General features: G+C 35.6%; 2 protein-coding genes across 4 annotated transcripts; one reads left to right on the forward strand and one right to left on the reverse strand.

Annotated features, from left to right (window-relative positions):
* Window positions 1–1678: 1678 nt before the first annotated feature.
* On the reverse strand, window positions 1679–3358 carry LOC113725696 (UDP-glucosyltransferase 29). The gene has a single exon (XM_027248999.2). It carries the CDS (start codon window positions 3124–3126, stop codon window positions 1786–1788), a length of 1341 nt encoding a protein of 446 aa, XP_027104800.1. The 5' UTR covers window positions 3127–3358; the 3' UTR covers window positions 1679–1785.
* A 4110-nt stretch (window positions 3359–7468) lies between these two features.
* Window positions 7469–13559, forward strand: LOC113725697 (uncharacterized). 3 transcript variants are annotated; one of them, XM_027249001.2, is made up of 6 exons: window positions 7469–7734; window positions 7918–7996; window positions 9532–9652; window positions 9784–10220; window positions 11291–11609; window positions 12202–13559. In XM_027249001.2, exons 2-6 carry the CDS (start codon window positions 7962–7964, stop codon window positions 13393–13395), a joined length of 2106 nt encoding a protein of 701 aa, XP_027104802.1. In that variant the 5' UTR covers window positions 7469–7734; window positions 7918–7961; the 3' UTR covers window positions 13396–13559. The 3 variants fall into 3 exon arrangements, with proteins under 3 accessions (XP_027104802.1, XP_027104801.1, XP_027104803.1); XM_027249000.2 differs by having other exon boundaries at window positions 7926–7996; XM_027249002.2 differs by having other exon boundaries at window positions 7926–7996; window positions 11291–11582.
* The last annotated feature ends 2630 nt before the right edge of the window (window positions 13560–16189 follow it).

The following is a 16189-nucleotide window of genomic DNA, read 5'->3' on the forward strand; positions in this document are numbered from 1 at the left end:
GTTTGAACTAATTTAAAAATGCAATAAAAATCGTCTAAATTAATAGGTTTGAAATACACGTAGTTTTTTTACGAATAATTGTACTACAAACAAATAAAATTTTAGTTGATATACCTATTATACCTTTAGAGTTATAATACAGAAAAACCTCCTGTGACTAAGCAAATCTATAGAAAAAGTCCTTTATAATTTCAAATCATGCAATCCAGTAGCTCATGGTTTGAACTAATGTGAAATCGACAAAAATCATTTAAATTAACAAGTTTGAGGTTGCTTGACATGGAAACTAATTTTTTAATTCAAATTTTTAGCTGATATACCTATTAAACCCCTTAGAACTCATAAATTTTTTTTTAAAAAAAAACCCAAAACTCCCAAATACAACTCATCTTATTTCTATACATAAAATAAATAAATAAAAATTTCCAAATAAATGTCACCTTATTTCTATACATAAAATAAATAAATAAATACTTTCAAATATAACTTACCTTATTCCTATGCACAAAATAAATAAATAAAAGTAACATATAACCATAGGGGGCTTTTTCATGTGTTGGCTTAACTACAGGGAATTTTTCCATAAGTTTGCTTAATAGGATGGTTGTTAGAACGTTTTTTATTGCTTATATATATATATTAGGGTAATTTTGTTATTTCATATGTTTTCATTAGTTTTGATGATTTTTGTTGCGGTTTCAAATTAGTTCAAACCGTGAGAAATCGAAATATATGATTTGAAACTATAACATAAGTTCAAACCGTGAGAAATTGAAATATATGATTTGAAACTATAAGATAGTTTATCGTAGATTAGCTTAATCATAGGGGATTTTTTTGCACTTTACCCAAAAACTGATGTATCTTTCTTACATGGATGAAAGGCCTCACAACTGCAGAGTTCAATGGATTGCCTGCATCTGTGCCATAGTAGCTCAAGCTTGCTATTTGAGTTATTCGATTCATTATACTTAATTCTTTTTTTTTTGGGTTATTCAATTCATTTAGTTGGATTCTTGTTAACACATCTAAAAGTCACATAATTACATATACTATAATTATTACCCTCTCTTATATTTATTTACTTTCTCTAATTAATCTTACATTTTAAAAAATAGGGCACATAAAATATATCTTAACATGAGATAGATCCTATTTTTTATTTATGTACCACATTAGCTGGCACGGCCATCTTGAGCCATAAATTTTAAACTGTAACTAGACTTGCTTATGTAAAGCCTCACGATTTCCTGCCACCGGTCATGAAGAGGTGAATGTTGACAAATCATAAGAGACGTCGAATGAGTCAAGAACTACGGACGGTAAAACAGGCAATAGAAGTACCAAGTCATGGATTAAGACATTGTGTATGCCCATGATCCTCACATTTTCCCCTTTTTTCTTTTTGGGTTTGAAGGAGAATCAAAGCTTGACAAAGAAAAGGGGGAAAACAGGAGTGCATGAAATGAAAGTCAGAACAAAGAATTTCATGCTTACTTCGATGGTATCTCTAGCTACTAGTTGACTCAGGGTTTGAGAATATTATGGTTTCACTTAGTCTAGTACTCCTTTTATATTGGAGCAGATTAAATGATGGATTTTCCAAGAAATTAATGTATGTGCTCGAAACCTTCTCTAAGAAATGAAAATAGTGAAGAGCTCATTGGAGATATGGTCATACAATCAATCAACCAAATTACTTATAAAATGGAGACTAATTAGAATAACATCCAGCAAATTCACGAACAAATCATCTTCCTTAACCCGGAAGAAGAATCAAAAGATTTAACAGCACCCGTTATTCTTTTGGCAAAGTTGTACTACCTCCTCGACAAGGTTATCAATCTCTTCCTCGTCACCTCTCATTTCCATTTGTTCACTCAATTCCTTAGCTTTCCTCCTCACATTTTTTCCACTTTCCTCCACCAAAACCTTTCTGATCACTTTGGCAATCTCCTCACTTTGAAGATTTCCCTTCTCGTCTCGCAAGGGTTCCAATCCCACTCCGACTGCTTCAATCAATCTAGCATTTAAAGGTTGGTCAATATTCATAGGCAGAGCTATCATTGGAACACCAAATTTCATACTCTCCATCATAGAACTCCATCCACAATGGCTCAAAAAAGCACCAGTATTCGCATGCTTCAAAATTCTTGCCTGAGGAGCCCATCCATCCACAATTTTTCCTCTATCTCCCACTCTCTCAAGAAACCCTTCGGGTAATGCTTTTTCCACAGTTATTTTCCCTCCGAAAGGGAACCTAATAACCCATATGAAGTTAACATTGCTGAGCTCAAGACCACGAGCAATTTCGCTTCTTTCGTCCTCAGTCAAGAAATACTCACTGCCAAAAGAGACAAACACCACTGAAGCGTTTTCCTTTTGGTCAAGCCAATTAATGATTTCCATTTCCTCATCTTGAATGTCATCAAGACTGATGTCTTGGACAAGAGGGCCAACGGGGACCACCTTTTTACCAGATGCAACGGAGAGAAAATCCATGAATCTTTCTTCAATCTCTTTGAATGACTTAACCAACAAAATCTTACACGACAGGTCCAGACCTTGTAGGAATCTTTGTCCATCACTAACATCATTAACTCGAGCGTCCCTTGACCGAACCTTGGCTATCTCATAGTCCCGGATATAAATTTCTGGGTAGGGGAGTTCTTTTCCGGGATATTTGATCATGTATAGACCGAAAGCAGTCATTGATGCTCCAAACGGAAGAAATTGAACAGCTGGGATATTTTGAGAAGAAGCAATTTCTGCTGCCCAAGGCTGATTGAAGTCGTACATAACCAAGTCAGGATGCAGAGTGGTGAGGATATTAGAAAAGTTGGGAGCTGACATTTCATAGGCTGTTTTGAGGGTGGTCATGAGATGGGGTGGGAGGCCATTGGTGGTGTGGTAATGAGGAGGAAGGTCAGGCAAGCATGGAAGTTGTAACTCAACTGGTTCTATTGAATCGGAATATTTTCCAGCAATTTGGTTCTTGATGGAGCTGAGATTCACAGAGGTGGAACACAAGTAGATGTGGAAGTTTTTCTTTGCTAGTCTCTTGGCTAGCTCTAAGAAAGGGGACATGTGACCATGAGCTAACCATGGCAACATTAGTATCTTCATTCTGCTTAATTTGCTTGTTTTTTCAGTTGCATAGATTGGTGGTAATGACAAAGGTGTTGAAGGTTGCCACCAAGGACTACAAAGGCAAAGATGATGCGTAGATTTATGTGTTTTTAGTTAATTTATACAAAAGTCGGTTCTTCCGGCCTGGACTGACCCAATCCACCGATTGTATTCGTTGCAGTTGCATCAGCAGAACTGGTGTTCTGATGCTTACATTTTCCTAATTTCCATTTTTGGGTCAAAGTGCTGCAATAAGTCACGACCGCTAATGAAGACAATAAGACACTACTATTCTTTTTTAAATAGTACATGCACAATTGGGCGGCATTATTTGTTTTTCCCCGTACGTAATCTGGGATGGATTCAGAGCCTGTAAGTTCGGGAACCACAAATTTCAATTGCACTCGTCTTTTTTTTTTTGATGTAACGTACAAGTACACGACTCTGAAAGTCCAGAAGTCGCTCGGAGGAGTATAAATATATATATATATATTCGAAGAAAAATAGCAAAAAGTTAGAGGGGTTTCAGCTTCAATTTCGTTCTCTGTTTCAATCATTAGTACAAGTTCGTTTATAGAAGTACTCGTAAATCACCCACTAATTATACAATTTTTATATTATCCACGGACGAAATTCACACACACAATTTTTTTTAAAAAAAAAATTGATCTAAATCTATGCCTCATTCTCCACCAGTCATATTGCATCGTGTAGTGCATACTATTATTGGCAAGCGGGCAGCTTTCTTTAACAAATTTTAGGCTCCCTCCCTCTTCCCTACCCGGTGCTCATTTGGCAAAGTTGGTACTTTTTAATTATTTTTATATTTCACATACATTACATTACAAAATGCATTAGAATAGTTATTCTAAATAATATTTCAAATAATCTCTATCCAAACATAGTTATTTATATTTACCATAAATACTCCAATGATCCAGAAGTCTTTCCTTTCCTTTTTTTTTTTTTTTGCTTTATGTCTATTATATATTTCTATCTCAACAAGTTTCGTGTTCATGCAGTTCAGGAATACTTGTTACTAGTGTCTTCGAACAAAATGATGGTGATATGTTGGCATCGACATTATTCCTAATTAACAAGCACGAAAGCACCAAAAAGGCCTAACCATTAGAAAGATCTAATCCAAGTTCTAACTTCCATTTATGTCTATGTATGCCCACTAAGATAAAGAAAGATAATATGTCATGGACTAGAAAATTGGACATAAAGGGGAATACAACACATGGACCGTAAATCTTATTAAGAGCTGTTAATCGAGCCGAGTATTAGACTTCTGAGCTCGATTTGAGCTTAACTCGAGCCAAGCTCGAGCTTGTTTGACTAAATATATACCAATTAACTCTAATAAAAATCTATAATTTTCAATTTTTATACTTTTGAATTGTGAAATGACATATATAACCTTTCTTATCGAGCCTAATCGAGCTACTCGAATAACAAACAAGTCGAGCTTACTCGACTTGTTAATTAAACGAGCATATCTCAAGCTCAAGCTTGACTTGTTTACTATAATTAACGAGTCGAGCTCAATCGAGTTTTTGAGCTGCTCGTTTCATTTAACAGCTCTAGTCTTATTTCATTGTTTTAATTGACGAATGGAATTCGAACAGAGCGTTTCTTAGATATTTTCACTTAGAAAGTATTTTTCAACTTTTCTTTTATTTTCTTTTAATTATGCTTATTAAAAACCGGTAAATTTTTCCTAAAATTATCCCAAAAAAAAACCATATAAACCTAGTCACGATCTTACTAAATTGACATATTCTGTGCCTGGGAAAAATTCTATATTTGGGTTCCTTATAAAATAGCTAAATTGTACACCTAGCTTACCCCTTCGTGTGCTTTTACATCTCACAAAGAAAGACATCTATCCACTTTTCCTTCGCTGTCTGTTGCAAAATCTAAAACCCTTTCGTCGCATGGCATCAATTGCTTATCAAGTTATATAAAAAGTTTCTTAGAAGCAAGCCCAAAATAAATACCCCATATTATGAGCATATACTCTTATATTGAAAAAATAAGCCTTTTTTCAAATTAACCATATTCTTAATAAAAATAAACACTCGTCACTGGATACTCATTAGACAAACCTTCTCAACTAAATTACCGAAACACGATGTTAGGAAATTGCATTAGTGGACATGGGTTGCGAACAGCTCAATAAACTTTAGCAGGCCGAAAAGCAGTGATGCACATGACATGGGTTACAAGTTTGTAACACACACGGCCCACTAACAAGGAATACTCAATGTGAATGGACCAGATGAAGATGCCATGTCCATGGACAAACCTTAATTAATTCGAAATTCACGGCCAACAACATGACAGAAAAATGTGCTTGGATTAATTGCGAGGAACCTTCACAACACTAATGTCAACGACTTGGTCTTCCGGATGAGCAATGGGCCTCTTCGAGTGGCCATCAAATTAGAGCCGGGGCTTAGCGGCGAGACCAATTGAAGACTAAAGAGGCAAAAAATGCAACCTCAAGTTTCAGAAGCCCATCCGAAACTCCTACGTTTCTGCATCCAAAGTCCAGCCTTTATGACACACTCTACGTGTGTGTGTGTATATTCCAAAAATATATAATTAATTAGTTTCTCAAAATTTTGTTAGTGTAAATGAGAGGATTCGAACTAACCCGAGATCTCGTACTTATACTCCCTCCTACCAAACCATCTGACCCGTGCCCTATAATTAGTTGTTTTTTCAAAGCTATTATATGTAGAATCATGTTAGAGTGTGTGTGCGTTTTTAAAAAATCTATAAATGCTTCTTTTTCTTTAGGAGGTTATTGTATTTAACATCATCGTAAAGGGGTTTGAATAGTTGTACTTAAAATCATGATAATAAATTAGGTAATTTGAGTAGTTTAACATTAAGTGACATGAATAGTTTACGCCAAACAAGGTCCTCTCATTATATGTAGTATAGGAAAAAGAAATTCAGTCATGTTTGTTCTTTGTAGCTTGTCCATCCAAAGATTTAAAAGAGCCAATTTATGAAATTGGTTCCAAGTCTTTGTTGTTTGCATGTCAACATTTTTTTCATACATTATTCTGTTTTGCTTGCATCGCACACATACTTTCCTATCTTTTTTTTATATCTTTCTAACCACTTTTATTTTTCACATACATTATATTGAAAAAAAATACTATAATAATTATTTAAATAATATTTCAAATAATATCCTATTCTAAATAATATTTCAAATAACAGTTAAAAAATTAAGAAAGCTTTATTGCTTGGTTAATTGAACAAACATTACTTTCTTGAAAAAAAAAAAAAGTTACTTCATTCATATACATCACAAACATATTCCTCAGTCTAATACATAACCCATTGTATTGCCTAGGACTTGACTTTTTCAATCACAAACATATTACCCCAGTTATGTCTTTGATCTACTAAGTTGGTCAATTTATTTTGCTCAAACTTGACGTGTATTCAAACAAATTCTTTTAGTAATTAGCATTGTATAATGTATAAATTTGCCTCAAATTGTATATATAGCAATTTCCATTTTCTCACTGGTTCCAGACCTCTCAAGTCTCAACCAAGCAAAAAGAGTACAAATTTTTTTTTAAAAAAATGTTATTAGCTAAAAAAGATTTTACCGGATATGTTTTTTGAATCGCTATAAAGAAAAGTTTGAATAAAAAGGAACCGAACATAAAAGAATACGGTATGCCACCTTTTAGCACTTAAATGTTGATACTTTTTTTTTTACTGGGGTAGCTTGCAAAACTACAGTGCAATAGAGCTTCTACAATTATCACTGGCAACTAAACGACCCTTGCACATAAAATATGTCACTAAACTAATTAATACAGATATTAAGACATACAATTTTTGTTACTTATTGAAATTCAAGGTGATAAATGATGCGATCTAAAATTGAATGGTTGAGATTGAACGTGGTTTTAAGTCACAATGATGATTGTAATGGCAGAGAATCTAAATCCAAATAAGCAAATTTAGGAGTGGGACGGGATGGCTGTCAATTCAATTGTTTTAAAACAGCTTTGTCTAATTCAACAAAATATGTATTTATTTTTTCAGAATATAAATTACTTTAAACACAAAATAAACATGGAACAAATTTTATGTGCCCTACTCATAACATTAAAAATTATGTACATAGTATAATTGAGTCTCAAATAGTAGATTATTTGTAATATTATTTGAAATAATTATTATAATATTTTTTATAATATGATATGATATAAAATAAAAAAAATATATTCAAAAAATGTGTATGTGGTGCAAATAAATAACTTTTGATAAATGAGTGCTATCCGAATAATTTTTGGACAAACAATTATTGTAGTAACCGTCCCTGTTCTGCTCTCCCCATAAGCTGAGCCTGCTCAGACACGGATCAGGATCGGTTTAGCTTGTTTTGATATAAAGGTGGTGTACTGGAATGGAAGCCTCCTATTTCTTCAATCCCCAAGCTACCCTCCACTAAATCTCACACACACACCTAGTAGGAGTATTGCACAGAACGCCAAAGAAGAATGAAAAGAAGACTGAAGACCCACTCTTTATTTCAACTCAAGTCAAGTCAGCGTACTTCTTAAGGTAGAAACATCTTGAAGCTCATCCTTTAGTCTTTTTTCTGCCCCATTTTTTATTGTTTTTGTTTAGTTTTGTTGAATTTTAGCGGGTTATTAATCTGCTGGCTTAGTATGGAACTCTTGATCGTTTCTACCTCTGGGGCTTCTTATTTTTGTGGCGCTTGTTTTTAGCTTTGATGTTTAATAGTGTTGCAGAATCTGGGATTTTGAACTTTTGGGAAAAGATTGAAAATGTCGAGCTCAGTCAATGAAGATCATGATCAGAGGTACTTCTGCTTATGGGTTTTTGTGAATTTTGTAATTTGAGAACAAAAGGTTCTGATTTTTGTTTAATTCCGATATTCTTGGAGCATTTCTATGCTAGTTTAGCTTCAATTGCATTGGATTTAATGTAAGTAATAGCCGTTGAGAGAAGAAGAAGAAGAAGAAAAGCAGGAGCCTTTGATTGGGTGGTACAGTATGGCTAAGTGAAGAATATAGTTACCTAGCAGGATACTAGGTGTGGCGGTTTCTATTCTTGAAATAATTGTATGCTTGCTTGCAGTGCGGCATCAAACTGATCAGTCATCTGGAGATATGGTTAAAATTTAGACATCATGTTCAAATTGGTTATTTATGTCAATTTGGGAAGTTAGTGAAATGACTCGAATTTAAGGTACGACTTTTTAGGCCTCTACAAGATATCTAAAAGATCTGGAATAGACTTTGGCGAAACACTGCATCTTCCTAATTGATTTAATGTCACAATTTTTCTTGCTTGTTGGAACACTGTTGTCATCAGATGTTCTTATCGGGTGTCTAGTAGTTAATGTAAGAGTGAATAAGTTCAGCCTGGTACGGTAATACTCCACTAGAGTGCATATCTTAGCAAAAGTTCACAATTTTACTTTCACTGGTTCTGAATAGAATGTGAAAGTTGTCAACTTTCTTATTTCATGATAAAGTACACAATCATTCTGAGGTATAAGAAGATCTTGCTGTGCTGGGGCTTATGATGGGATCACTGGTAGGAGGTAGAAAAAATTATAGTGTTGTTTTGTTTTGACATTTATACCACTGGTCATCATATTGCTCAAAGATGTATAATTTTGGACCAAGTTCTAAATGATACAGATCAATTTTCTGGTCCTTTTTATGATGGTGAAGCAATGGACAATGAGAGAAATTCTTTGTCAGTGACATGGCAAATAAAAGGCTACGTTAGAAAATTCATCAAAGTGTGATGACATGAAGAAAATAATTAGCTGGAAAAGGAGACATTTTTATTCAAAAATATTGTTGATGACTTGGCTCTTCTAGCCATATCTACATTCTGCAGTAAGACTTGAGGCTTCTATCAAATTTGAGGGCAGTTAGTTACATCTTACAGAAGCAGCAGAAACTAGCAAAAGTTCTTTAGATCAGTATTGTGTTTACTGGCTGCTTTTTAACTTCTTACCCTTGAGCATCCTCTGTCAGTCCCTCTTGCTATGCAGTGTGTACTAAATATCCTTAAGGAGCCATGCAGAAGTTTGATCCCATTTAGCTTGAGAATATTTGAGGAACACCAATAAAATAGAGCATAGGCTGTTAGAGTAATATATCTGAGCCTTAGTCAAAGAAGTTAGTTCAAAGTTATCTGTACCCTTGTTGTGTCAGGAGTTTATTCGTTATTTTAGTGTTGGACATGTTATAAAGAATTTGGCCCATTTGGGATACTGAATTAACATAATCTTTTTATATTATTCAAACAACTTAACTTCTGGCGATGGATGTCACATTTGATTGATTCTGATTTTTTGTTTGAATGTTAAATAACCAGAAATAATGGCGGCCTGGAAGATTTGACTTCAATGACTATTGAATCTCTGCGGGCAAGATTGCTGTCTGAGAGGGCTATGTCAAGAACATCAAGGCAGAGGGCTGATGAGCTTGCAAAGAGGGTAAGCCTGCATATGTTACAAAATTTGCCCTCTCTCTCACACTCTCACACATGCGCAAAGATTTTGCCTTTTACCCTTATTCTTGATCATTTTAAATTTTGGTTTTTTGTCTAAATATCATGAATGTATAGGTAGTAGAACTGGAAGAGCAGTTAAAGCTAGTGTCTTTGCAAAGGAAGAAAGCTGAGAAGGCCACGGCAGATGTTCTTGCCATTTTGGAGAGCAACGGGATAAGTGATGCTTCAGAGGCCTTTGATTCAAACTCTGACCAAGAAACCGTCTTCAGTGATTCCAAAGTTAGTAATGATTCAGAAAACAGGAAAGAAACCTTGAGCAATTTTCAAGTGAGAAGACGTGATATGGACTCATGTTCAAGTTCTGAGATAGACTCTTCTCCTTCTACTGGTCGAAGTTTGTCTTGGAAAAGTAGTAAGGATTCTCTGCATTCTCTTGAAAGGAAGAAATACACAGAGACTGTCAGGAGAAGATGTTCTACTTTTGCTTCAAATAGTTCTTTGCCAAAACGCATTGGTAAATCATGTCGACGGATAAGACGGAGGGAAGCAAGGTTAGTCTCCATCCCTCTCTTTATTTCTTAATTAAATTTCTGAGATTCCTTGGATTTTGTATCTGAAGAAGCCAGAGATCTTGGGCCTTTTGTTAAGCTTAAAGATCTATGTTGCTAGTCAGATGTGTTAGTAAAACAGTAATAACTACAACAACAGAAAACGGCTTTGATGTGAAAATTCACTTTCCTTAAGGAAATTTGCCCCCACTATTCTTCTACCGGGTTTGCAGCAATTCCCTCTAGGAATAACAAAGCCGACCAGAACTTCCACACAGTAGTATGCAGAAATTCTCCCAAAAAACAGTTTATAGAATATTGTTTTGAACGAAGTACAAGAATAGGAAAATCAGAAGTAAAAAAGTGAGTTTTCTGTTATCTGGACGCTCTTATTTATAACGTTCAGATACCCCAAAAAAAATGTCATGTCTTTTGGAAACGTATTTCTTCATGAATAGGTACCTTTTAAAAATGAATGGACATTTAACGGTTGTATGCGTTGTATCAGCAGATACAACCCTTAAAAGGAAACCGTTTAGTTAAGAAATATTAAAATGAAATTAATTAAAATTAATCAAAAATCTTTTGACAATTAAATTTATATTTTAATTTAATGTCAACATGACAAATGCATGTGCAATTTTGAAGTTTCCCTTCAAAATTTCCTGCCATCCAAATTGATTTGAATAGGTGTGTACTTGATTATAAATCTCTTCCATACTTCACATACTTTCAATGTGGGATTTATCACTAACTATTTCCAACAAGATGTCCCATTGAAAAATTTGCATGTCAGAGAGTAATAAAACTCTTCCCTAAGCCTTGGTAAACAGTTCTTGCTGTGAGTTAACTTGCTTTACTTTGAGAAAAAATTTCACCAAATGAAAAGGCTGAAAAACAACGTTTTGAAACTTTTAACTTTTTAACTATGGTAGTCTTGACTTTGAATTATGTGTTCGTGAAACTTCCAACATTATCCAGTGGCTTCTGAATGAGATTTAAAGGGCTTCACTGAATGATCAAAACCAATGAAATACAGGTGGATCTTCTTACCTTTTCTCTTGTATTTTTAGGTCTGTGGCTGAGGACTCACATGATGATGATAATACGCATGATTCTCAAGGAAAAACAGTAGATACAAGGTCCCAAGCCTGTCCAAATTGTGCTGATATTAAACAACCTATAAACAATGGCGAAACAGATCTAAAGGAGACTCTAGTTTCAGGGTTGTCAGAAAATAGAATTGCAGATGACTATTCTAGTAGAAGTGGACAAGATGATGACTTCAAAAGTGTCTTACAACATCAAGCACAACTTGAAGAGCAATATGAAGAAGACACAGCCCAGGGAGAGTGGGAAGAGAAGGTCAGAGAGAACAGCAGCTGTGTGGTGGTATATCTTATAAATTTTGATCAGGATACAAAGTTCTTTTTAAACCATCCTTGAAATGTTCTGTTTGTGTTGCTATCTGGCACATGCCAACAATGCTACTAATTGATATCTGTATGGATGTCGACTGCTAACACCTTCCAAAAAGGGTGCTGATCATGGTACCACTTTCCAATGTTCTTCTATTCCACTCAAGTAAAACAGACTCTGGTGTACCTTCAAGTTTGGCTGTGTATCAACCAAGCATCTTTTCTTGTGAAATATGAATCTTGTTGAAAGTAACTTGTTGGATCTATAAGATTGATTAGGTACTTGGAACACTTTGTTGCTTCTCTTTCAAAAACTAATTGAAGCTGGTAGCATTATTTAGCTGTTAGACTAGCTCTGAAAATGTTTAGAATTGTGAACCATGCCAACTCTGGGTCTAGGGGTTTCATGGTGTGCTTTACTCCCATTATATTATTAATTGTTTTCTATTATTTTTGGTCAATTTAATGTGCTTCTTCACAGAGCTGATATGTATAAATTAATTTGAACCATTTTCCATAATATTTTGGTGTATTTCTGAGCTCTAATCCTTTTGATGACCCATCAGGACTCCTGTGACCCTGGGAACCGCTCAGATGTAACTGAGGAAAGAGAAGAGGTGAAGGCATCAGGGCAATCATCTCCTGCAGGAATAAGAAATTCTGTAGACCAACAATCAGACTTGGAAGTTGCCAAAACTAGCTTCACTTCGGAGATGGAACCGGAAGTTTCCAAAGATTTGCTAATCTCTCCGCATTCTGAGACTGGATATGTACAGGAGCCAAAAACCAGCAGCTTGGTTGCTCATGGATCCTCGTCATCAGAATATGCATTTCCTACGTCAAAGGGGTCTCTTAGCCAAGGGGTTCCGGGAAATGTTGATAGCACACCTTCGAGAAGCAGCCGTACATATTTGTCTGATGGTTCTTATGGGAATTCCTCTGTCCATGTTCCTTTCCCATCTCCAAACAATGGAGAAAGTTCAGGGAGCCACAAGGAACTTGCTTTGATGCCCCAAAAGTCCTCCAGTGACTTAGAATCTGTCCTGAAGGCACTTCAACAAGCTAAGTCATCATTAAACCAGAAGCTTCATGGTATGCCACTATTAGAAGGTGGATCGTCTGGCAACGGTGTTGAACCCTCTTTTCCTGGCAACAAATTAACTGGGGGAAAAGTGGTTGTTCCCGTTGGATGTCCTGGGCTTTTTCGGTTGCCAACTGATTTTCAACTTGAAGGAAGTGCAAAAGTAAACTACCTGAGTTCAAATACAGCACTCAGTTTAGCAAATTCTTATCCTGAACCTGTTCCTGGGTGGTTCGCGAACAGCTCTCTTGCAGAATCTAGATCAAGTGCATTTGTTGGCAATCACTTTGACACTACCCCTTATTCGGGCATTGGTTCTGGAGCTCATAGACCCACTCCCTCGTACACACTGGGTGCATCAGGTTTACATGCTTCAGCAATGCCATTTACAGAAATCCGACCAGGAGTTCCTGCATCTGGGCCAGTGTTTGAACCAGCTTTGGAAGCCGGTCTATCCTCTTCTGGTAGATCCAACTATCTTGATCCTCAAACGAATGGAGCACTTCTCCTTCCGAGTAGATACGCCTATCCAACCTACCCATTCTACCAAGAGGTGCGTCCACAAGTACCTGGTAATGAAAGACTTTCAAGATATGTTCCAAGCGTGGAATTGGGGACGCCTTCTCCTGCTCGCTTTTCCTTTTATGATGATCATATTAGACCAAATATGTACAAATAGCAATGCAATGTTAAGGGGCAATATGGGATCTGATTCTTCAGGACCTCAACTACTCTAGGCGCATCATGAAAACTTCCCGATTTTACGTGGGGTAGTTTGGTGTATGAATTTTTATTGTAGATGTCTTGTTTAATGTTTATTTCATGCTTTTACATGCTTTTTAACTTTTTGGTTAAGGTTCCTTCAAAAAAAAAAAAAAAAAAAAACTTTTTGGCTAAGGTCTCTCCACCTGTCACGATGGTTTGGGTATATACGGTACATTACATGGCTTGCCGTAGAGGTGAACTTCTCATTGAGGAGCAGCTCTGAATAGGGATGGCAACGGGGCGGGGTTGGGGCGGGTGACCCCTCCCCCGTCCCCCGCCTCCCGCCCCGCCCTGCCTTGCCCCGCTTCCCCTGCGGGTGCCCCCGCGGGGTTAATAAAATTTTATTATATAATTTTATTATAATTAAATTTTAATAAATAATCAAGTACTAAAATATCAACACATCACCAAATTATTATTCATTGTAATTTTACAATTGAAACTCATAAAAACAATCAAACAGAAATTATTTGAATACAATCCAATATGATAAAATAAATATAACTAAAATAGTCAAATTTTCACTTTTAGTACAAATGCAATCACTAATTCATTATTGTGTTTGTGCTTTTTTTTTGAGAAAAAAATGTTATTCTATTAAGTGTAATTAGAAATTTAGTATAAATGTATTAGTAAATTTAGTATAACTAATTAATAAATTTTATTAGTAGACATGTATAATTATTCATATAATTGATAATATCAATTATATTACATAAACTACTATACATTATATAATACATCTAACTAATAATATCATTATCATAAGTTTATAACTAATTAACTTACATATTATATATAATTGTATATATATATATATATTTTTTTTTTTGCTGGTGGCGGGGCGGGGGATACCCCCGCCCCGTTTCTAAGCGGGGGAAAAAATTCCCCCCCGCCCCCGCCCCAACCCCCGCCCCGAGAGCCCCCCGGGCACCCGTCCCCATTGCCATCCCTAGCTCTAAAGCATGGGGCCCCTATGCTTTTGGTACACGTTAAAATTAAGGTTAAAAAAAAGTGGGATAAACGGTCAATTTTATCTCTAAATTTTTTTATAGTGGCAATTTGGTCCTTGCATAATTTTTTTGGTCAATTTAATTCCTATACTTATTTTCGGTTCAAATTGAGGAATGTTGCGACGGCGTCACTATGTAATTTCGATCAAGCTTCTAATTGAGCACCTAAGCAGGGGTATTTCGAGTACTTCATTGGTGGGGTTGAAAGATAAGAAGTAAAATTCGAAACGAAAATTTACCGGTACATTTTATCAGTGAGAAAAACCCAAACCCGAAATATCAACTTTTTCTTACAAAAACTCAAAGCTTTAGTGAATGATGTGTTGAAAAAAATCGACTGAAATCATGATGAATAAGGAAATGTAATGGCACAGGAAATCGAAGGATGGAGGCAGCAAGTGATGAAAGGTACGAAATAAGAAATTTTGGGAAAGAGAGGTCAAGCAAATTGAGTAAGTTGAACCACTTTAATCTCTTTGATTTGTTATGTTAATAGCACGATTTTGTGTCCATTGTAATATTCGTCATTTCCTTTATAAATTAGACTTTCTAATTTTGAACCATTCAATCCGACACGCGACACTTTTTAGGACTCGATCATTACATCGTGAGCTTGAGGATGCTTTGTCCCAACTCTTCCTTGGACGCATTTCACTGCAATGATTTTGTAGACCACTTTGGAAAATTTGGAATACCGAGCAGATATTCCTTTTTATCAATAAGCCTAAGATTACAACTGAATTCTCCCTTCGATTTTTACTTCTTATCTTACAACCCTAGCAATGACGTATCCAAAATACAGCTGCTTAGGTGCTCAATTGGAAGCTTGATCGAAATTACATGATAGCGCCGCCGCAACGTTCCTCAATTGGAGCCGATAAATAAGTATAGGGATTACATTGGCCAAAAAATTAAGTAGGGGTCAAATTGATACTATTAAAAAGTTTAGGGACGAAATTAGCCATTTTTCCAAAAAAAAAAAAAAAAAGTTTCTCCATTCCTAATTTTTCTGATGACAAGAAAATCTTCCCTCCTCGATTTCCTAAATTTCCCTAGTCAATGCATGGGGCATTAGCACCATCTTTGCAGCCTGATTTGGCAGACTTCTTACTCAGCGATGAAGATAAATCAAACAAATTGAAAAGTTCTTTTTTTTTTTTTTTATTCGGTAAGTTAAAATTAAAAGGGAAAAATCCTAGATAGTATGACTGTCTAGGATGCTTCTTAACCTTTTCTGCAAAGTTCTATTCTACGTTTCCTCCATCGTTTATACGGGTTACCATGGTTCTTGGTTTTCGTGAAAGCAACAAGAAGTTATACTTGGTCAAGCAATAAAACCACAAGTTTAGTTTAGAATGGGTCCGATTACTTGATGAAATGTACAAAATGGCAAAACGGCTGATTGAATTGAATGGTTCAAACTCGCCAACCCAAACCAATACCTTAAATGGAATGTAGTAAATTATAGGAAGTTACCTTTCTCACTTCTTGGTTTCACCAGTAAGAAAATTATAATAGTCAGCCACGGCGGTATGACCACCCAGTCAACGCAGGCTTTTTGAATGTTCTTGTACTACAACGACAAGTATTCCATTACCTATAAATACCCCATCTCAGCTCCCAATTTATTTCTCAAATATTCCTCCATTCCTACAAAGTACAAACACACACAGACGCAATCACTAACCGAGTCTC

The sequence above is a fragment of the Coffea arabica genome, chromosome 2c (assembly GCF_036785885.1).
Source record: "Coffea arabica cultivar ET-39 chromosome 2c, Coffea Arabica ET-39 HiFi, whole genome shotgun sequence".
NCBI lineage: Eukaryota > Viridiplantae > Streptophyta > Magnoliopsida > Gentianales > Rubiaceae > Coffea > Coffea arabica.